General features: G+C 42.5%; 1 protein-coding gene across 1 annotated transcript in view; it reads left to right on the top strand.

Moving 5' to 3' along the window:
- The window catches only part of LOC140127373 (proto-oncogene Mas-like), a 45,642-nt gene extending 24,496 nt beyond the window's left edge, over nt 1-21,146 (top strand). Inside the window, exon 2 of the mRNA XM_072147988.1 lies at nt 16,835-21,146. Coding sequence (XP_072004089.1) covers nt 16,897-17,850 — 954 coding nt within the window. The 5' untranslated portion in view covers nt 16,835-16,896 and the 3' untranslated portion in view covers nt 17,851-21,146. The remainder of the gene's footprint in view (nt 1-16,834) is intronic.
- Nucleotides 21,147-24,495: the final 3,349 nt, after the last annotated feature.

Here is a 24,495-nt window from a genome sequence, read left to right as displayed (position 1 = left end):
ATCCTCCTCCACCTCCACCTCCTCCGATATGCGCTGAGAAACAGGAGGCATAGTAGGCCTGAAACACCTGGACCGAGGTAGGCCCCGCAATCCTCGGCGTCGGCAGTATATGAGCAGCCCCAGGGTCAGACTCGGTCCCAGCCTCCACCAAGTTAACCCAATGTGCCGTCAGCGATATATAGTGGCCCTGCCCGGCAGCACTCGTCCACGTGTCCGTGGTCAGGTGGACCTTGTCAGAAACGGCGTTGGTCAGGGCACGGATGATGTTGTCTGACACGTGCTGGTGCAGGGCTGGGACGGCACATCGGGAAAAGTAGTGGCGGCTGGGGACCGAATACCGAGGGGCGGCCGCCGCCATGAGGTTGCGAAAGGCCTCGGTCTCTACTAGCCTATAGGGCAGCATCTCCAGGCTAAGCAATCTGGAGATGTGCACATTAAGGGCTTGGGCGTGCGGGTGGGTTGCACTATATTTGCGTTTCCGCTCCAGCGTCTGGGGTATGGAGAGCTGAACGCTGGTGGATGCTGTGGAGGATCGTGGAGGCGACGATGGGGTTTTTGTGCCAGGGTCCTGGGCAGGGGGCTGACTAGCAGCTGACACAGGGGAAGGAGCAGTGGTGTGCACGGCCGGAGGTGAACGGGCTTGTTGCCACTGAGTGGGGTGCTTAGCATTCATATGCCTGCGCATACTGGTGGTAGTTAAGCTAGTAGTGGTGGAACCCCTGCTGAGCCTGGTTTGGCAAATGTTGCACACCACAGTCCGTCGGTCATCCGGTGTTTCCTTAAAGAACCTCCACACTTCTGAAGATCTAGCCCTCGCCGCAAGAGCCCTCACCACGGGAGCTTCACTAGTTGACAGTGGCGCTGATGCACCAGCTCTGGCCCTGCCTCTCCGTCTGGCCCCACCACTGCCTCTTCCAACCTGTTCAGGTCGAGGACTCTCCTCCGTCTCAGAAGCACTGTGTTCACCCGGCCTCTCAACCCAGCTTGGGTCTGTCACCTCATCATCCTCCGATCCCTCAGTCTGCTCCCCCCTCGGACTTCCTGCCCTGACAACAACTTCCCCACTGTCTGACAACCGTGTCTCCTCATCGTCGGACACCTCTTTACACACTTCCACTACGTCAAGAAGGTCATCATCACCCACAGACTGTGACTGGTGGAAAACCTGGGCATCGGAAAATTGCTCAGCAGCAACCGGACAAGTGGTTTGTGACTGTGGGAAGGGTCCAGAAAACAGTTCCTCAGAGTATGCCGGTTCAAATGCCAAATTTTCCTGGGAGGGGGCAGACTGGGGGGGAGGAGGCTGAGGTGCAGGAGCTGGAGGAGTGGGGATTTCGGTGACATGGGTGGACTGCGTGGAAGACTGACTGGTGGTGGACAAATTGCTCGAAGCATTGTCAGCAATCCACGACATCACCTGTTCGCACTGTTCTGGCCTCAACAGTGCTCTACCACGAGTCCCAGTAACTTCAGACATGAACCTAGGGAGTGTAGCTCTGCGGCGTTCCCCTGCTCCCTCATCAGCAGGTGGTGTCTCACCCCGCCCAGGACCACGGCCTCTGACCCCTGCAGTAGTTGGACGCCCACGTCCCCGCCCTCGTCCTCTACCCCTAGCCCTCGGGTTAAACATTTTTAAAATGAGAGTTATAACTTTTTTTTTTTTTTTACTTCTTTTTGTTTTTTTTTGTGTTTTTTTGTGTTTTTTTTTTTTTTTTTGTGTTTTTTGTTTTTTTTTGAGTTTTTAAAACCAAACAATCCTATCCTATTGCTATGGCTATTTTCTAGCCAAGTATCAAAGGAAGCACACTACTATGCCAGATGAGATGACACTGAGTTATTGCCTAATAGAAATCCAACCCCTACTGAATTTTCCCACTTCGGCCTTTGCTATGGATATGTGCGCCACTAAGCGCAGAACACAGCGGTCGCAAGTCTCACTACAAATTGCTCAGAATTGGCAAGTACATGCACTGCAGAAACTACAGCCACCAGCAGATCAACCAGAAATCAAATATATAGAACACTACTGTAGGCTTCAAGAAGCTGTTTGTATTCTCCTATGGCTATTTTCTAGCCAAGTATCAAAGGAAGCACACTACTATGCCAGATGAGATGACACTGAGTTATTGCCTAATAGAAATCCAACCCCTACTGAATTTTGCCACTTCGGCCTTTGCTATGGATATGTGCGCCACTAAGCGCAGAACACAGCGGTCGCAAGTCTCACTACAAATTGCTCAGAATTGGCAAGTACATGCACTGCAGAAACTACAGCCACCAGCAGATCAACCAGAAATCAAATATATAGAACGCTACTGTAGGCTTCAAGAAGCTGTTTGTATTCTCCTATGGCTATTTTCTAGCCAAGTATCAAAGGAAGCACACTACTATGCCAGATGAGATGACACTGAGTTATTGCCTAATAGAAATCCAACCCCTACTGAATTTTGCCACTTCGGCCTTTGCTATGGATATGTGCGCCACTAAGCGCAGAACACAGCGGTCGCAAGTCTCACTACAAATTGCTCAGAATTGGCAAGTACATGCACTGCAGAAACTACAGCCACCAGCAGATCAACCAGAAATCAAATATATAGAACGCTACTGTAGGCTTCAAGAAGCTGTTTGTATTCTCCTATGGCTATTTTCTAGCCAAGTATCAAAGGAAGCACACTACTATGCCAGATGAGATGACACTGAGTTATTGCCTAATAGAAATCCAACCCCTACTGAATTTTGCCACTTCGGCCTTTGCTATGGATATGTGCGCCACTAAGCGCAGAACACAGCGGTCGCAAGTCTCACTACAAATTGCTCAGAATTGGCAAGTACATGCACTGCAGAAACTACAGCCACCAGCAGATCAACCAGAAATCAAATATATAGAACGCTACTGTAGGCTTCAAGAAGCTGTTTGTATTCTCCTATGGCTATTTTCTAGCCAAGTATCAAAGGAAGCACACTACTATGCCAGATGAGATGACACTGAGTTATTGCCTAATAGAAATCCAACCCCTACTGAATTTTGCCACTTCGGCCTTTGCTATGGATATGTGCGCCACTAAGCGCAGAACACAGCGGTCGCAAGTCTCACTACAAATTGCTCAGAATTGGCAAGTACATGCACTGCAGAAACTACAGCCACCAGCAGATCAACCAGAAATCAAATATATAGAACGCTACTGTAGGCTTCAAGAAGCTGTTTGTATTCTCCTATGGCTATTTTCTAGCCAAGTATCAAAGGAAGCACACTACTATGCCAGATGAGATGACACTGAGTTATTGCCTAATAGAAATCCAACCCCTACTGAATTTTGCCACTTCGGCCTTTGCTATGGATATGTGCGCCACTAAGCGCAGAACACAGCGGTCGCAAGTCTCACTACAAATTGCTCAGAATTGGCAAGTACATGCACTGCAGAAACTACAGCCACCAGCAGATCAACCAGAAATCAAATATATAGAACGCTACTGTAGGCTTCAAGAAGCTGTTTGTATTCTCCTATGGCTATTTTCTAGCCAAGTATCAAAGGAAGCACACTACTATGCCAGATGAGATGACACTGAGTTATTGCCTAATAGAAATCCAACCCCTACTGAATTTTGCCACTTCGGCCTTTGCTATGGATATGTGCGCCACTAAGCGCAGAACACAGCGGTCGCAAGTCTCACTACAAATTGCTCAGAATTGGCAAGTACATGCACTGCAGAAACTACAGCCACCAGCAGATCAACCAGAAATCAAATATATAGAACGCTACTGTAGGCTTCAAGAAGCTGTTTGTATTCTCCTATGGCTATTTTCTAGCCAAGTATCAAAGGAAGCACACTACTATGCCAGATGAGATGACACTGAGTTATTGCCTAATAGAAATCCAACCCCTACTGAATTTTCCCACTTCGGTCTTTGCTATGGATATGTGTGCCACTAAGAGCTAAACACAACGGTAGCAAGTCCCCCTGCTAATTCCTCACAAAATGGTAAAAGATGCAAATTAAAATAAAAAAAGTAGAACGTTATTGTAGCCCTAAGAAGGGCTGTTGGGTTCTTTGAGAATCACTCCTGCCTAACAGTAAGCTAATAGAACACCCTAACGCTTTCCCTGACCAGCAGCAGCTCTCTCCCTAGCGGCATCCAGAGACAGAATGATCCGAGCAGCGTGGCCAGCGGCTAGTCTATCCCAGGGTCACCTGATCTGGCCAGCCAACCACTGCTATCGACGTGTAAGGGTACCACGTCATGCTGGGTGGAGTGCAGAGTCTCCTGGCTTGTGATTGGCTCTGTTTCTGGCCGCCAAAAAGCAAAACGGCGGGAGCTGCCATTTTCTCGAGCGGGCGAAGTATTCGTCCGAGTAACGAGCAGTTTCGAGTACCCTAATGCTCGACCGAGCATCAAGCTCGGACGAGCATGTTCGCTCATCTCTAGTGGCAACCCATAGAATAAAAATAATATACTATTTTTATGGTATGGTAAACAGCCAAAAAAAAAACCCCATAAAAATCTTCCTGAAAAGTGATGATTTTCATTTCCTCCACCAACAAAGAGTTAATAAAATCTCACCAATTAGCCTATAGATTCCCCCAAATTACGTACCAGAAAAGTGCATCTCATGTGGCAAAAGAAATAAGCCCCTATAGGTCCTCAATAAAAAAAAGAAAATAATTATAGCCTGTACAATGTGACATAGCAAATCTGATCTGGATGGCGCCTCCTTCCCTTCTATGCCCGGCCGTGCGCCCATACAGCAGGTTACCACCACATATAGAGTATCCGTGTACTCGGGAGAAATTGGGTATCAAACTTTGTGGAGCCTTTATTCATTTAATCCATTGTAAATGTTTAATTTTCCACCCAAAATGAGTGTATTGTGAAAAAATATTACAATTTGCAGACTGCACCTCCATTTTGTTTTAACCCCTATAAAACACGTAAAGGGTTAACAAACTTCTTAAAAGTGGTTTTTCATACGTTGAGGTGTGTAGTTTCCACAATGGGGTATTTTACGAGTCCCACTATTATTTAGGCCTCTCAGTGTCAATTAGAAGTTGAGCAGGTCCATCTAAATACAGGTTTTGGTGATTTTACAAAAAATTTGAAAAATGATACCTAAATTCTGAGCCTCATAACATTCTAGTAAAATATGTGGAATCTTAAAAAACCATGCCAACATAAAGCAGACATTTGGGAAATGTAAGTTATGAATTTATTTGGGAGCTATGACTATCTGCATCAAAAGTAGAGAATTTAGAACGTTGAAAATAAAGAATTTTTCCAAATTTTTGCCAAATTTAGTTTTTTTTCATAACTAAACACAAAAGATATCATCCAAATTTTTAAACTAATTTGAAGTACAATGTGTCACGAGAAAACAATCTCAAAATCCCCTGGATATCTCATAGCGTTCCAAAACTATAACCACTTATAGTGACACAGGTCAGATTTGAAGAATGGGGCCGCGTCCTTTAGGCCAAAATAGGCTGTGTCCCCTAGGGGTTAAGAAATCCACAGCATGTCTACAGTGGGGCACATTTACTAAGGGTCGCACTCTGCACTTTTGTTGGACTGTGCACTTTTTTCATGTCTAAAACGGCTTGCACAGGTATTTTAGAAGTGTCTGCGCTTGTGATTGCGCACGCGACCCGTTTGTATAGCGCAGTTGCGCTGGCTTCCATGCAACACAAATTAGGGGGTGTGCCGTCGGACAGTTCCAACTGATTCTGAGTGCTGTATTTATTTTGCAAATTGTGTTGCACGCCCTATGCTAAAGGTGCACCACAAAAAAGATGGTGAACTCTGTCGGACCAGTGCGCACACAGCATTATAGACGGACAATGCACTTTTAGTGAACTCTAGTGACTTTGTAAGTAAATGTGCCCCAATGTATAGTATATATCTATGGTAGATTGAATTTGCACATATTTGGCTGCTGATTATTAACTTTTCCATTACTGGATCACCTGATCTTCTTACAGAGACTTTGCATTCTCTATATGGTTCTAGTTTATTCCATTAGTACACCTTCTACTGTTTGTTTTTACATCTTACATCTTTACCATAAGAATGCTAAATAAAAGCTGTGATGGTTAGTATGGAAAGCACATTAGGGGAGATTCATCAAACCACTGCGACCACTGGGCTGTCGCAGTGGTTTGATGAATCTAATAGATGTTGCGTAGTACGACAAAACAGTCCTAAACTACATCAGATTTATCATCTAGTATGAAAAAGTTTGATAAATCTAGCATAAAATAGGCTAGTATACACCCCAGTAGCATCTGCAGTCAATTTACATATAACTGAAAGAAAGTTTTTAACAAGTTAGATTAGTTTCTAGGATTATTAAATTACAGGTTAGGGCAGAGACAGGCAGGAGGAATCTACCGTTAGATATACTACTGATAGCAGATTCCTCATGGTAGGTTTCCTTTAAAGGGGTTATCCGGGTTTAAAAAAATTTTTATGGCCGGGCTGGGGAGGGCTATTTAAACATAATAAACATGTACTTACCTCCTCCGGTGCTGCCTATGTCCCGCGCCGCGGCCCGTCTTCTCCGTGCGCCGGTTTCATTACACAAGCGCACAGGGAGCTTCCGGCCGGCCGGATGCTCCCATGCGCACCATCTCCCAGCGCTTACAATGCTGAGAGATAGGGACGGATGGGAGGAGCCGTCCACAACGCGGACCGGAAGCTCCCTGTGACCGCGGCGCGGGACATCGGCGGTGCCGGAGGAGGTAAGTCCATGTTTATTATGTTTGACGATCCCTCCCCAGCCCGGCCATAAAAAGATTTTTAAACCCGGATAACCCCTTTAAAAGGTTTTCACATTGGCAAATGAGCTTATCAACTATGTAAAATGCCTCATGATCAATTAAAAAGAATTAACATATAATGTTGATTGGTTGATGACATGATTTCTGCAAGCCTAACATTTTGCGTTTTCAGAAGAGATGAGGGTTGGTCGCAATTCAGGTTCCACAGGTTCGTCTGAATTTTGTGACAAAATTTGGATCAGGGTCCCGACTTCTGGCTGAACATTGACGCAAACACAAACCCCTTTGGTTGGAGTATAAGAAAATGGCTGTAAAATGGAGGTAGTAATAACCAGAGGGCTGAAAATTTGTGGGATTAACAGAGCAGATGCACTACCCACAATTGGATAGTAAAAATACTTTAAATAATAACATTCACATGCTCTGGGTGTTAAGACCCAGTTATTTACAGAGGATTAAAGAAGCAATAGAAAAAACACACCCTTCCTCTCACCGCAGTTAAAGACGCTTTGGGTGTTCAGACCTAGTTATTCTCAAAGAGGATTTAAGTGGAAATGGAAAAACCAGACCACCTGCCTCTGCATTTAAAATTATGGTCAGAATTTCAAGTTTAAGTTCCGGAAATATGGAAAGGCAAAATTTCAAGTTAACATTTCAGGAATGCGGAACTGAAACATTTAAGTTAAAGTTCCAAGAATCCAAAATTGAAAATTTTTGAAGTTCTGGGAATGCAGAATTCAAAAATGTAAAGTTCAAGTTCCAGGAATACTGAATATAAAAATTGAAAGTTTAAGTTCCAAGAATGCAGAAAGTAAAAATTTCAATTTAAAGTTCTCGGGAACTTCATAATGTAGGACAGCAGTCACCATCAGGTCTTTATGGCTAGTTGATCTCAACCAGCCTGAATGGGAGCATTTCAAAGGAGCATTTCAAAGTATCACTGCCATCCATCCATGTCGGGTCTAGAACCTCATCATCACCCTTCGGATTTTCAACCACCGAGCCTTACCACTGCCTTCCTTCTCAGTCTGCACATTGTTTAAAGCCACAGACATTGACAGACCACATCCTCATCCTCCAGGTCAGTGATTTTCAACCTGTGTGCCGCGGCACACTAGTGTGCCGCGACACAAGGTTGAGTGTGCCGCGGGGGAAAGTTGCCCGAACTAGGCTGCCCCGGTGTCGAGCTGCCACCGCGCCCCCGTATTTTTGCCCCATACTTACCTCCAAGTCCCGCGTCGGCGATCCGCCCGTCTTCTGTAGCTCCTGTACCGCGCGGCCCATGTCACGTGACTGACGCGACCTGACGTCAGGTCGCGTAAGTCACGTGACCAGAGGCGCGCGGTGCAGGAGCTACAGAAGGTGAGCGGATCGCCATTAGGAGTGAAGGTACGCGGAAGAAGACATCAAGGGTAAGTATATAAGGTTATTATTTGTATAGGGAAGGTAGCAAGGGTTTTTTTTTTTTTTATTAGTAAAGGTAGGCTGGGGCTTTTTATTTGTTAAGGGGGGCCTCTAGGGCCTTTTAATTAGTAAAGGGGGACTCTAGGGCCTTTTAATTAGTAAAGGGGGGGCTCTAGGGCCTTTTAATTAGTAAAGGGGGGCTCTAGGGCCTTTTAAATAGTAAAGGGGGGCCTCTAGGGCCTATTAATTAGTAAAGAGAGGCCGCTACGAGATCTTAATTTGTAATGGGAGACCGCTAGGGCCTTTTTATTAGTAAAGGGAGGCTGCTAGGGCCTTTTTATTAGTAAAGGGAGGCCGCTAGGGCCTTTTTATTAGTAAAGGGAGGCTGCCAGGGGCTTTTTATTAGTAAAGGGAGGCTGCTAGGGCCTTTTTATTAGTAAAGGGAGGCTGCTAGGGGCTTTTTATTAGTAAAGGGAGGCCGCTAGGGCCTTTTTATTAGTAAAGGGAGGCTGCTAGGGCCTTTTTATTAGTAAAGGGAGGCTGCTAGGGGCTTTTTATTAGTAAAGGGAGGCTGCTAGGGGCTTTTTATTAGTAAAGGGAGGCTGCTAGGGGCTTTTTATTAGTAAAGGGAGGCAGCTAGGGGCTTTTTATTAGTAAAGGGAGGCAGCTAGGGGCTTTTTATTAGTAAAGGGAGGCCGCCAGGGGCTTTTTATTAGTAAAGGGAGGCCGCTACGGGCTCTTAATTTGTAATGGGAGACCGCTAGGGCCTTTTTATTAGTAAAGGGAGGCTGCTAGGGGCTTTTTATTAGTAAAGGGAGGCTGCTAGGGGCTTTTTATTAGTAAAGGGAGGCCGCCAGGGGCTTTTTATTAGTAAAGGGAGGCCGCCAGGGGCTTTTTATTAGTAAAGGGAGGCCGCCAGGGGCTTTTTATTAGTAAAGGGAGGCAGCTAGGGCCTTTTTATTAGTAAAGGGAGGCAGCTAGGGCCTTTTTATTAGTAAAGGGAGGCCGCCAGGGGCTTTTTATTAGTAAAGGGAGGCAGCCAGGGGCTTTTTATTAGTAAAGGGAGGCAGCCAGGGGCTTTTTATTAGTAAAGGGAGGCCGCCAGGGGCTTTTTTATTAGTAAAGGGAGGCCGCTAGGGGCTTTTTATTAGTAAAGGGAGGCCGCCAGGGGCTTTTTATTAGTAAAGGGAGGCAGCTAGGGCCTTTTTATTAGTAAAGGGAGGCCGCTAGGGGCTTTTTATTAGTAAAGGGAGGCAGCTAGGGCCTTTTTATTAGTAAAGGGAGGCATCTAGGGGCTTTTTATTAGTAAAGGGAGGCCGCCAGGGGCTTTTTATTAGTAAAGGGAGGCCGCCAGGGGCTTTTTATTAGTAAAGGGAGGCCGCCAGGGGCTTTTTATTAGTAAAGGGAGGCCGCTAGGGCCTTTTTATTAGTAAAGGGAGGCAGCTAGGGCCTTTTTATTAGTAAAGGGAGGCAGCTAGGGCCTTTTTATTAGTAAAGGGAGGCAGCCAGGGGCTTTTTATTAGTAAAGGGAGGCAGCTAGGGCCTTTTTATTAGTAAAGGGAGGCCGCCAGGGGCTTTTTATTAGTAAAGGGAGGCAGCCAGGGGCTTTTTATTAGTAAAGGGAGGCCACCAGGGGCCTTTTTATTAGTAAAGGGAGGCCGCTAGGGCCTTTTTATTAGTAAAGGGAGGCATCTAGGGGCTTTTTATTAGTAAAGGGAGGCATCTAGGGCCTTTTTATTAGTAAAGGGAGGCCGCCAGGGGCTTTTTATTAGTAAAGGGAGGCCGCTAGGGGCTTTTTATTAGTAAAGGGAGGCAGCTAGGGCCTTTTTATTAGTAAAGGGAGGCATCTAGGGGTTTTTTATTAGTATAGGGAGGCCGCCAGGGGCTTTTTATTAGTAAAGGGAGGCAGCCAGGGGCTTTTTATTAGTAAAGGGAGGCCGCCAGGGGCTTTTTATTAGTAAAGGGAGGCCGCCAGGGGCTTTTTATTAGTAAAGGGAGGCCGCCAGGGGCTTTTTATTAGTAAAGGGAGGCCGCTAGGGGCTTTTTATTAGTAAAGGGAGGCAGCTAGGGCCTTTTTATTAGTAAAGGGAGGCATCTAGGGGTTTTTTATTAGTATAGGGAGGCCGCCAGGGGTTTTTTATTAGTAAAGGGAGGCAGCCAGGGGCTTTTTATTAGTAAAGGGAGGCAGCCAGGGGCTTTTTATTAGTAAAGGGAGGCCGCCAGGGGCTTTTTATTAGTAAAGGGAGGCAGCCAGGGGCTTTTTATTAGTAAAGGGAGGCAGCTAGGGCCTTTTTATTAGTAAAGGGAGGCCTTTTATGACTGTTTTAGTGTAATTTTGTGCTATTTTGGTTGGTGGTGTGCCCCAGGATTTTCTAAGTATAAAAAGTGTGCCGCGGCTCAAAAAAGGTTGAAAATCACTGCTCCAGGTGAGGTCTCTGCACTTCCAACTGAAGATAAGCATAGTGAAGTTGAGGCACTATCTGCCATGTCATTGAACAATGCCTCAACTTCATATGACCTAATGTGGCCTATCAATGCACACTCACACCCTGGCACCTACTTACACAGAAAGTGGGAGCAGAAAGAGACGAAACATACCCTCTCCCTACAGTTCTATCCCCAAAACCAGTAGTAGAACCACTGCCTCATCTCTGGCCCTTAATTCCTTCATTCCTTATTTTAAATGACCTGCAGTACCAAACGGTACAGTTACAGCACCTTTAAGATCTAGGTGTTACTACATGCTATTTACTGACAGCAGAACCTTTGTTATCTACATATAAGTGCGGTGCTAGTCACTGACAGCAGCACCTTTATGATTTTTCTGGAGCTGAAAACTGTACAAGATCTTCAAGATCTTGCTGGAAGATGCAGTAAATGCTAACATTCCTATCTGGTCTTTCCAAGTATTGCTGCATAACTCTCCATAAGCAGTAAGAATATCCCTGCACTATAGAAGTCTATGCATTGCCTAATGCAATTCTTCAGTGTACACTAAAAAGGGAAATATTTTCTGGACATGGGACCCTGCTCTTATACTACAGAGACACATGTCCCGCCTGGCCAGTACCAAGCATCCCAAGAGCTGCAACGTTTTTTCTGCTATAGTCGGTGTCCCTGTGGTTGCGCACTCACAGGGCGTAGAGATAAACACTGCACAGCACCTCGACGAGAACATCAATAGGCCAAAGCATCTTGATTTATCGGGCTGCGCGAGAGCAACGGCAGGGCTATCATACACCGGCTCATGAGCGCCGGCAAATGATAACTAACCCTCTTCTCCTAGGGCAGATATGACCTATGAACAGGTAAAGCATTCCAACTTTCACGGGACTACAGGGATGGGTTGAGGGAGGTCCCGCCAGACCCTTCAAAAGAGCATACCAGCATTCATAGTGGGTGAGACCCAGGAATACTGATTAGACTACCCAACTAAACAGCAATAAAATATAGCTGTAAGGCTCTCACTGCTTCCTGAGATGATATAAACTAAACTATTTGCTTAGGTGAGGTAAACTATCACTACACATCACATTTACCAAGTGATTGGCCCTCTATATTAGATGTGTAAGCAGGCATTAGTCTTATATTTGACATAGCACTATGGTTTCCTTCTGCTTCATACATCATTTGTGATGTGAATGACTCATGTTCTTGGCGGGTTCTGGCTGCTCAATAAACTTTTCCATGCATTGTAGGGTCAACTCATTGTGAATGATCAAAGACCATGGCTGATCCTCACACATAATGTTATCTACAAGTTCTGACTTGATTGAAAGTAAATATGAAAGAGAATTGTGGATTATGGGCTCATTGTGCTGGGATTTAGGAATAGAAAAATAGATGAACTGGTGAAAGTTTACTGGAAACTTTCCTGTGCCACAGAGAAAACTGAAATTTAGCCTGCCTAGAATTATCCATGGAGGAACTGAATATAAATATACACATGTATACTTCTGTTTTGTACAGGCAGTGTGCCAGTTTCGTTGTTCTGGGCAGTGTGTGCAAAATACATTTAGAAGGTACATGAAAACAATGTCATTTGGGGCCAGGTAGTGTTTTTTTTTACCACATACCTGATTAAAAAATGAGCTCCACTTTGGGCCATTCCAAAAACATAGAGGCATTTTTAGAAACAAATCAATTGGATATGAGAACCCATAAAAGCGGCATAAATACAGGCATCATTAAAGCTTCTCCATACATTTTAATTTAGATATCGAAATAACTAATTTTAAGGGATCTATAGAGAATTTCAGGGCTTATTTACATATATCAAGGAAAGCATCAGTATTCACCAAAACAAAAGTATCTGTGGACTGTGTGTACAAAGCCCTACATGACATTAGTTTTAGTTTCAGAGGTTGACCTGAGTTAAAAGATTCAATTTAAGCTCTTGGGAGATTTATTGCTTTAGATAAATGTCGTATGATAGAGGCCTTGTCCCCCCGCTTCCAGCCAGATACATCAAGAGGCTTAGGCCGCCGAGCAAAACTACACCAGGTCCGAATTCTTGCACTGCACAAGCATTTGCAATTATTTCACTACTTCTACGCGAGAAAACTAGTGTAGAAGCAGTGATAAATCTCCCCCATAGTGTGTAAGGTCTAGTCCGCACCTACGTGGGACTTTTGAAGACAGAAGTCTAATAGATCTGCAGCATCAAAAAAGTTCTAACTACAGTCAGGTGCATGCGATTTACTACATCCAAAATATTGCAGCAGAGCGGATAGGCCACATAAACTACATGACGTGTGGCAGTGGTACAAAATCTAGCAGGACCAAGAAGATGCTTAGGTTTCAACTTCATTTTCCAGCATTGGTCGGTGAATTAGGGGACAGTATATAAGGAATTCATGTCCAAGTTTCCCCTTACTATAGTGCAAACCTATATAAGTGATTCAGAATATTCTGAATAATCAGATGATACAGACATGTGTTGCATATGCTTTAATGTTATGGGGAAAATAAAAATGAAAATGTTGACATATTTTTTAAGTGAATTCAGAAAATACATTTTCTTCAATATTTGGTAGTTTTATGTCAGTTGGAGATCCAGTACGATAAAAACTGATTGTATCACTGCCATTCATGTGAGCAACAGTCTTAACAGATAAGTACATGTGAAAGAAAGTTCTTAAAGGAACAGAACACATTCAAAACACAGTAGTATGTATGTATAGTAATGATGATCTTATATCTCATATATTCATATGGACAGTGTAGAATGCCAGATCATGTAACAAAGCTGCAGGCAAGGTCTGTAAAGTGGTAAGTAAAGTCCAGTAGTGGTAGATGGCACCAGCAATCCAGAACACAATTTGCATATTATCAACTGAATCTGGATCCATGTGCATCAATTAGCTTGAATCAAAAATCAACTTGAGGGGCTTCACTTTTTCACAAGCATAAACATTGGGGCAGATTTATAAAAAGTGTCCTAATGGTAGACAGTGCAGAGTTGAACTAGACAGTCTTATTCTGCACCAGATTTATAAGTGTCTGGTGCTGGGTAAAAATCTGTCCTAGTACGAGACTGTCTAGTTGTACTCTGCACCTCCTATTAGTTGGTATACTTTACACCAGAAAATTAGGACACAATTCTGTCGGGTCAGCGGATGGACATTTTTGGTGCATATATATATATATATACATTTAAATATATATACTTATATATAGGGGGATCATTGCAGGAATTCATGTCTGGTTTCACACCAGCGTTTTTCCTGTATCTTCTTTTCACAATGCATAATTATAATCCCAGAGCAACTTTCATTTTCTTATTGAGTTATGCTGACAAAGGCATTTTTGAAATCAGCATAGCATAGGATATTGGAACCTGTCACCAGCTAAAAAAATTACATGCCTGGTGACACGTTCCCTTTAATTTTTCATAAGATTTGAGACAAACTTTTCTTGATCTCTATACTACAAAAACATTGGGGTACATGTATCATAGTTTTTGCACTTTATGTATGATCCTGTCTTTTTACTTGTGATACATGTTCAGTTTTGCCTGTCCTGGGCAGGCGCAAATTTTGGCTTATTTTTGAGACTTTTTGTTGCAAATGTCTCAAATCCACATGTCACGTGAGGGGTTATATACAGGAGCGGACACTACTGTAAATTTGGGATTTAACATGTGCAATTTTTAATGCATTTTGAAACCTATTACAACAGCTGAGGAGAATGAATTTTCCTAATTACATTACTGTTAACATTTGAATTTACAAAACACATAGTAAATGTTAACATATGCGTTAACATGGCGTTTATATTGTGTTTTGTGAACGCAAATGTTAACAGTAATGAAATAAGGCAAATCACCTCCCTCAGCTGTTGTAATTAGTTTCAAAATGCATTAGAAACGCAATTAAACCGCTACGTGTGACCTCACCCTTGAAAGTAACCAATTTAAAAAAAAATACAAAAATTTAACAAAAGAGGTTAAACAGTTAAAGCATGTGAAATAATTCCAATTTACATGTTAAAATCAGGTCCATGAATGAAAATTCCTTTGCACCTGCCCTGGACCAGGTGCAGAATTGCGCCAAAATTGGCGCAAAAATGGCGCAAAACCAGCAAAATGTCGCACGGAACATCTGGAAAAGATACATGAGGCACACTGCACAAGGTGCAGCCCAAGGAGTACTTGAAAAAGAACAGAGTTAAAAGTTGCAAAAAAGGCACAAAAACGGCAAAAGTCACTAAAATTAGACAATTTGGCTTGCTGAAACTATGATACATGTGCCCCACAGAATGCTATATTTTCCAGGCTCCCAATTTGTCAAGACATTGGTATAGTGGGTACTTATAACAAATGCCAGTATTAAGCCAGTCAAACCCTGCCAGCCTGCACTGCTTATTATGTCTTTTTATGCTTTGTGGTACAGACATATCACTGGTAAAATGGACCAAAATAGATGAGATATTTTTTTCATATTGACTTTATACAGTGAACCATAATCTTTCAATATATCTCCCCTTTAAATGGTCTTGTTGCTTTGGCACCGAAATGCTATGCTGATAATATAATGTGATACTCTGGCTATCTGCTACTACCAGTATGAGTATGAGTTCTCACTGCGTAGTGGGAAAAATTAAATTTGGGAGAATGTGACAGAATCCTGGGGTAATGTGATTTCCGTTGTTCCACCATTCACCAAATGAACAAAAGATTAACTGCCTTTAACATGCATATTTATCATTCATCTTATGATGATAAATCTAGCCCAGTGTATGACTGTGTATTACTGTGTTCTTACAGAATTAACTGTGAAATGAAATCTGTCAGTAAAATTTAACCACCAATGATTCGTTACTGTAGGCATACCTTTATACCTCTAGATCAGCCAGATGCCTTGTCTACCAGGCCTTCTCCCTCCTCTGGCACTGCCCCCTCCTGATGCTATTGAACATGCATATGCATGCTATGCCCTTCAATCCAATACAATATGCTACTTACTGTTGCTGACACTTTGCATAGCCACATTGGGGCAAATTTACTTACCCGGTCCTGTTGAGATCCCTGATTCTGACGGTCTGACGAAGATGAAGTCCAGCGCAATTCATGAAGCGCGTGCCCCTGAGTTCCTGCATCCATCGCTTCCCCGGCGAGGTCCGCCGGAGTTCACCTTCTTCTTCCAGGTGCTTGTAAGTGCGTGTCTTGCAACACAATTCTTAATGTTAAATCCTGCGCGTAGTCCAAATCTGTCGGGTTGTCCCAGATTTGTGTGGTGTGCAAGCTGGTGCCGTTGTGCCAAAATCTGTTCGCGTGCGACACAATCCCCGGCCCGATGCGGCGCAAAACGGAAATCGTTGGGAAACCCGACAAAAATGCACTCTGCGGACCCTTAGTAAATGAGCCCCATTGAGTAGCAGATGGCAGGTAGGTGATGTGGTAGAGGTGCTGCTGGTGGTGTGATGGCGGAAACTGGAGGGGTGCTGGTAACGGCCAACCCCCCCCCCCCCCCCCCAAAGTACTTCTGCCACATTTATATAAATATAAAATGTGTTTATAAAAATTGACCAACTAGATAATAAAGGTATACCTGCAGTAAGGAACCAAACCTTACACCCATCTGGTTTTATCCGCAGGTACATTTCTGACTCAATCACAGATCCTGTGAACTGTATTCATAGCAGGAGAACCACATCTCTCCAGCCACAGTTGGGTTATAATAGTTGGTGAGAAATGAACCAGGTTTTCTGTCTGGACATGGCTGATTGAATAGGGCCATAATCAGCATTATCTTAGTTAATATTTTGATTAAGTATTTTTGCAACCCAATATCAAAAATTTATCCTAAAAGCAAAATATGTACACATCTTTAAAATACTATTCTCTGCAGGCTCCACTTCAGTCTGTGTTTCCTTGTCCAGTTTTTTCACCAAGCATGGAACATAATCAGAGAGAAATTATAAAGAAAAGGAAGTATTTATCCTTTCTGACTGTTTGTTCTTTGTAATATAATATAGTTGTATATGTCCCCTATGATTTGTAAAGCGCTACAGAATTTGATAAATAAAGATTATTATTATTATTATTATTAATTAACAGCAAGGTAAATTAACCATATTATATCTTGACTGGACAGTTTGATATATATATATAAGTGCCTGACTATATTAACATGTTGCTTGTTCTTTTAACTCATAGGTGTAAGAACATTGTCACAACAGAAAGAGTTGGAGGTCTAAGCTGTTACTGCTAAACCCATCATGGCTGATGCAGGAAACCTTTCATCAAATGCTACCCAGATGTCAAACAGAGTCGATGTTGTGACCTACTCTGTTGTGGCTTGTTTTGGCATCATCCTCTGCCTCCTTGGAATGATCGGAAATGCGATAGTAACTTGGATTCTCACATTCAGCATAAAAAGGACCAAATATACTGTCTACATCCTTAACCTTGCCATTGCTGACTTTCTCTACCTTATCTTCGTTGCTGTTGTCCTTCTACTGATGGTTGATCAAATGTTAAACCGCAACAGACTAACAAAAGTAACAATGCTTGCGCTGGAAGTGATGTATGATTTCGGATACAATGCTGGTATGCTATTCCTTACAGCAATCAGTATAGAAAGATGCCTTTCAGTTCTCTTCCCAATATGGTATAAGTGTTATCGACCAAAACACTTATCATCCTTTGCTTGTGGGTTCATCTGGTTGCTGGGTGCTCTTTTATCACTTTTGGATAATTTTGTCTGCCCTTCGCAGGCCTTTATGGCCACAACCAAAGAATGCACCGGAATCCAAATATTCTCAACAGTCCTTACATTTGTCTTCATCATCCCTTTGATGCTTTTGTCTAGTTTTATCTTAATTTATATCATTAAAACAACATCAAAGAAATCCCGACCACCTAAAATCTATCTAGCCATAATAATGACAGTTATAGTTTTTCTCATTTCAGTGGCACCTATTAGATTGTTGTGGTCTTTACTGTATTTCAAGTTGCTGAACAATACTATTACCGCTGTGGCTTTCTTTTTTGCTACCACATATTGTACTGCATTTAACAGCAGTGCAAACCCTTTCATTTACTACTTTGTGGGCAGACAGAGGAAGAAGAGGTTTGGTGGTTCCATCAACGAAGCACTAAGCCAAGTGTTTAAAGATGATGAAACCGAGCAGACATCCGATGGGAGCACAACTACAAGTAGTGTCAATTAAAGGTGTAAGTCATCAATGTAGACTGAATATGGGGTCCTCATTTCTGCATCCTGATATAACAAAAAATGAAAAGCTGTAAATAGTTACCAGAATGTACACACCTTTAGGACACCTGGCATAAGGGGTGAATCTTTTACCACTAGATCAGTCTTTTGCTCCCCTTCTACTCTGGTTATAGATTAAGTATGAATCACATTTTGTCACAGTCCACACACTTCAGATTCTCAACTAGTTGTAACACCTACTGAATTTTGGGCTGATAGAAGTCAAAGGGTTTTAAAATGCATTATAAGGAAGATTATAGATTCTTCAGAATATAGGGCTCCAGGTCTGACAATGTAATATTAAAAGCTACTTCACAAAAATGCTTATAGTTCGTTCTGCATGAGTAAAAAATATTAGTCATTTCAGATTAGTGGGAGGATGACACTGGAAACTCCAACCATTTAACTGTAGACCCCTCCCACTACGGAATCAATGTGGGAGACTGAGCCATAAGAACAGCTCGCTGATATATCTAGTGCTGACTCAGCTCCCATTCACAGAACACAGAAAATCCCTTTAAAGGAAACCTACCACTTAAAAGTGGTAGGTTTATACACATATACATGGCAGAGCATATTTTTGTTAGGGGAACAAAGCCCCTATCGCAGAATTATAAGTTATATTAACTTATAACTCGGCGCACCGCACTTGGGCACTGCGCACCATGCAGTGCGCCGAGCTATAAGTTAATCTAATTTATAATTCTGCGATAGGGGCTTTGTTCCCCTAACAAAAATATGCTCTGGCACCAGCTTACCCTGAGCTGCTGCCATGTATATGTGTATAAACCTACCACTTTTAAGTGGTAGGTTTCCTTTAAGGTCTTTTCAGTAGTAACAGCAGTAGTAGTGTATCACAATTAGGGCAAGTTATAATACTTCCCTGTCAAAATAATGAAGAGATGGACCCAGGGGCATTACTTGAGGGGGTGCAGAGGTTGCGGTGGCACCCGGGCCCAATAGGTTTAGGGGGCCCTTATGGTGTCACTTTCCCATATGAAAAGACTATTACTATAAACCATACATTATAGTTGGGGGCCTGGCACAGACTTTGCATTGGGGTCCATCAGCTTCAAGATACGCCATTGAATGGACCTCAAGCCCTAAAATCCTCATACATGTGTTCCAGTTCTTGACACATATCTATATAACTCTAGAAATGAAAGCCAACAAGAAGATTGGTTCTGGTTCTACATGCATGAAGTAAATGTCAAAATGACTTGTACAGGGCCCACAATTTTCATACAAGGCCGGCATTCTTAATCTGCTCCTAGGTTTCTGTATACCGTTCTGCAATTGAAATGCCTAAGCTACTTAACATTTCTGTTATGTTACTTTTTCATCACAGAATGATTACTTCTCTTGCACACCAAAGACATGCTGATTGTAATTGTTGTTATACTGTGTTATATTGTGTATTGTTGGCTTATACTGTGAATTTAATTGCCTTTCAGAATAGAATCATACACATTTATCAGATTATTACTGTGTTTTATTGTTCTGCTGCATTCAAGAATAGCCACTTTGATTGTTGCATATCAGAGTTACGAAACCCTATTTGCATGAAAATACAGAAAGTTATGCAGAATAATACCTCTAAACACAACTGTGTATATCACATGGCAAGGCACAAAAGAGTTTTATATCACATTTCAAGATTGCACAGTAAAGTAAGACCCTTGATCTATGATAAATACTTTATTTTGTGTATTCAATGCTACAAAAAAAGGTTAAAACAACAAAAATAGGGCTATGACAAATTGACATCTATGACAACTAATTTTGGTCAAGGTAACATAGTCTAATTCTGATAACTCATTGGCCCACATATATTATTGTGTCTGCGGCAGTTTTTTGTCTGCGTTTGCATGAAAAGGTTTTTTGGAGCTTGCACATGTATTTATTATGTGTCTGTGCCACAATTGTGTCGCGGTTACAGTTTGACTGACCCTTTAGAAAACTGAGCACCTTAAGGGGAGTAGTAGTGCTTACTAAGCCATATTTATTACTGAGATACGACACAATTGTGTCGCAATAGCACGAAGCAAACTGCCCAAAAAAAAAATAAGTGCAACTGTGTAACATCCTGAAAACTGACGAGATTAACTCAAAGCATAAAAAAACTATTAAATAATGTGGCACAACTTGCACAAAGAAAGTGCAAACTGCACTAAGGCAGATTGTACCCGTTTTTATATATCGGGGCCAATGAATCCAAAATAAAACACTACATTGATGAAAAGCATTTTAGACACTGTATAATGTTGGTCCTTGGCTAATTATAATGTGATGAATATTTTCATTTCATCGCTATCTTTATGAGACTCTAAAGTTAAGCTGGTATACTTTTACATACATGAATGTACTGTTGAAGCCCCCTGCTTCCTTAGCCAATTTTCGTATTGGTGCCTAAGACAGTGATGGTCAACCTTTTAGAGACCGAGTTCCCAAACTACAACCAAGACCGACTTATTTATCGCAAAGTGCCAACACAGAAATTTAATTAGTGATTTACATGCCCTGTTCTGCCACAGCTTTCATTCATACCAGCCCCTGAGGACACCAATAAAGCAGAAAATAAAAGAAATTTGGATGATCATTGTAGCTTCCCTCCAGGGTCCCATAGACAGGAAGAATTGTCAGGGCCGGAGCAGGAGCTACAATGATAATCCAGATCTGTCCACACCTTCCCACTCCTCCAGTATTCCCAGGGAGCGCTGTCACTTTAAAAAATCTCTGTGCACAGCAAGTCCTAGGCTGTCTGGGACTGCAGGAAGTTACATGGAGTGCTGTCTGGTGATGGCCTGGGTGCCCACAGAAAGGGCTCTGAGTGCCACCTCTGGCACCCGGGCCATAGGTTCGCCACCAATGGCCTAAGAGGTTATATACTTGTTGGCTGAGATTGTAATGGACCAATGAAGAAGATTACTATTTTGTGCAACAATGGGGCACATTTACTTACCGGTCCACTGGAGTTCACAGAAAGTGCATTGTTCCACGATAACACACTGGGGGTCATTTACCAATCGCTCTTTTTCGTCGGGTTTCCCGAAAATTACCGTTTTGCACCGAATTGCCCTGGGTTTTTGGCACACGCGATCGGATTGTGGTGCATCGGTGCTGGCATGCATGCAACAGAAATCGGGGTGGGGGGGCGTGGCCATCGGAAAAAACTGACGGATTCGGAAAAAACGCTGAATTTAAAAAAAAAAAATGTGTCGCTTGACACGCGCTTACCTGCACCAGGAATAGGATAGTGAACTCCGGCGGACTCCAGCGGACTTCAGCACAGCAGCGACACCTGGTGGACATCGGGCGCACTACCCTAGTGAATCGCCGGAAGACCCGAATCCTCGACAGAGAACGCGCCGCTGGATTGCGACAGGACCAGGTAAGTAAATCTACCCCACTGTGCGTTTCACTAAGATCATGCGCCCGATGTCCTGCATGTGTCGCTTCCCCGCTCAGGTCCGACGGAATTCACCTTCTTCTTCGTGGTGCATGTAACTGCATTGTCTTGCAACACAATTTGAAAGTTAAATACCGCGCTCAGTCTTAATCAGTCGGATAGTCCGATGGCACGCCCCCAATTTGTGTCGCATGGAAGCTGACACAGCTGCGCCAAAATACTATCACATGCGACACAATCCCAGTGCAAACACCTGTTAAATACTTGTCCAAGCAGTGCAATCCCCGAAAGCAATCCCCGAAAGTCCGACGAAAGTGCAATCCGCGACCTTTAGTAATTGAGCCCCAATGTGTTTGTAGAAAGAACTCCATGAAGTAAATGAATGAAGGTTCTTTAAAAGAGATGTCTGATCCAGGCTTCTCCCTGCAATGACATTCCATTTGTGTCACATGGCTGTTGCAACCAATCAATGGCCTTAGTTGTGTCGTGTTTATAAACTGAATGTGACGACTGGCCCTAGCACTGGAAAACAAGACATCGTCTTTATTTATTTTGGTACACATTATACCACCTGTGTTTCATTTTTGAAATATTTAGACAACTTTCTTTAATTTTTTATCTGAGAAACTTTTATAGACTGTTTGTGACTAAATATCACTGTATCCTGGTCTAAGGATAAACAATGTTTTCTTAATTTGTCTTTTTTAATAACTTATCTTTTTGGAAATCAATTGTTTTTTGGACATCATTGTTGAACAATGTGAATAAGCACTTGTTTATGATCATGTTTTGTATATTTATCTTTAATAAACTTTACATTTCAGTATAGCTGGATAAAGGTGTTTCATTATTACTTGGCAAACTGATGGTGCATGAATGTTTTCTTAGCCATATGATGATTGTCAGGTTATTATTTCAGATGTAAATGGTTGATCATGTAACTAAAGAGTCATGTATTGACCGAGATTATATCGTGTTAACAAAGTGTTCACGATCCATTTCACAAGAGGGATTATCCGAACAAAAATAATCACAAGCGTACAGAGGATAATCTTGGATAAAGAGGGTGTGATGTGCTACGTGTAGCAAAAACCACCGTTTACTTGACTACTCTACTGGATGTGAACTGCCACTTTCTGGGAGACTCAATAAAACTTTAAAGGGGTATTCCAAGAATTTGAATGTCTGATACAAAACCCATGATGCTATAAATAAATGAATGTAACAAAACTTAATGTCATCAGTCACAAAATGGAGCTTAAATAGTTTGATTTTATGATTCACAAAATATTACGGTCTCTCTATAGTTATCTTTAAGAAGGCCACCACTGGAAACTACAAGTCCCAAGATCCTTTAGTTCTCAGTAACTCCTCCTACCTCTTATGTTCTGCTCCCAGTGATGATGTAACAGGTTTTCTTGCTCTGTTACCATAGTAATGATGTGCAACTGCCATCACCAAAACACCGGCCATACTGAATGCACTGCAACCAACCGACTACAGCCAAACTAGTGGTGATCACATGACCTGTCCAGACAGATGCAGGACATGTGATGTGACCAGCGGCCATCTTCTGTCCTGTGTATGCTCTGCAACGGACCGCGCAGAGGAAATTAACGGACTGATTAAAGGGCCGGTAGCATTTTAATTCTTTATTACAGTCTATGTCATCAGCATTTTCTGCTAAGGGGAGCAAAATTTTAAATAACAACTAATTACACATTAGCTTATATTTTAAGGACCCATTTGTATATGAATTATGCTGATTCCCGGAATACCCCTTTAAGCAAATAATCTTGTTTTTATCATTTTCTAAATATTTAATGCATACATCAAAAAAAAATCTTTATTAATAAACACCCAAAGTACACCTTCCATAGGCTATTCCAACCTAACATATTTTGTGATTCACGCTGAAAGGCAACACTGGAGAAAACAAAAGTCCTAACATAAACACTTATGAGAATGGCCCAAAATGCTTGAAAAAAGGAGGGAATCCTCCAAAAGATTGCACTATGATGTCAAGACCAATAATTCTTCCCAGTAAGTGCGCAGTGATGGTTACAAAAATATATTCATTTGAATAGCTGTTATATCTGCATTTTGGCCTCTTTCTGGAGATAGTTTGTCTAATGTAGCAACATCACTAAATATTTTAAAGTCTAATATTTTGGGTCTAATGAAAAACAAATTAATTGAACACTTAACATATGCAAACTAATGCACTCATTCTATAGGTGGCAATAATTCCTATATTTAAAGAAAATCTACCATGTGCAGAGAGCCGGCGACGTCACCCAGCTGTCTTGCACATGCGCAATACAATGTTCCTTTCATAGTAGCACTGCGACTGTGCAAGCAACATTGTATGCATGAGATATAATTTACATAATTTTAAAACTAATTTTTCTGGATATAAGAATGACAGCTATGGACTCCACTTCATCAGATTGACATGTGAGGGTGATGAGTGATTCTGATGATAGATGTCCTTTAAATAAAACTGTCCATATGCAACACCCCTGCCGATGTATAGGCAAGGGAGTGCTCGCGAATGAGGCCCTCTACCTATAGAACCCCTCTAAGAGAGTCTGATCAACTCATAAGGAGAATGCCATAGGTCTTAGGCACTCCTTTAGATTCTGCCTGAACAGGCAAGGGTTAAATCTGTGTTTAATATCTGTTATCCAATTATATGCTTCATTGTAAGCTGGAGTGTGATTGGAGAGTGAGACCACCTGACCAGAGTATAACAAAACCCCTGGACAGGAAGTGACAAGTCCTCTTGAGGCCCATCTCTTAGTGACCAGGTCTGCACCTAGCACAGACCTGAGGAGGTCATCCATCAGAGCATACAGTGAAAGGAGTGTCCATGCACCTCTAGCACAGGCACACATAACATTCCTCCTAGGATTAAAGCTGCAGCTTGCATATCTGGACACAGCTTCATCCCAGCCTGCATCTACTACCATGCTGGTGAACTACTCCTGAGGATCACTCTCCATGACCTCTCTCAGCAATCCGGACCCCCCTAGTAATCCGGCATCTGTAAAAGATCATTTGGCACGTTTGCCTGCAGCTTTTTGAATAAAGAACCGTGAGATATTTTGCACAACATTGCCTCCGTCTGGTCCCTGAACAGAGCTGTAACATCAAGGGCTTCCCCCATCATCATCCAGGGACTCATACTGC

This window comes from Engystomops pustulosus, chromosome 4 (genome assembly GCF_040894005.1).
Source record: "Engystomops pustulosus chromosome 4, aEngPut4.maternal, whole genome shotgun sequence".
Classification (NCBI taxonomy): domain Eukaryota; kingdom Metazoa; phylum Chordata; class Amphibia; order Anura; family Leptodactylidae; genus Engystomops; species Engystomops pustulosus.
Note: the sequence above shows the minus strand (reverse complement) of the source record. Positions and strands in the feature narration are given on the sequence as shown.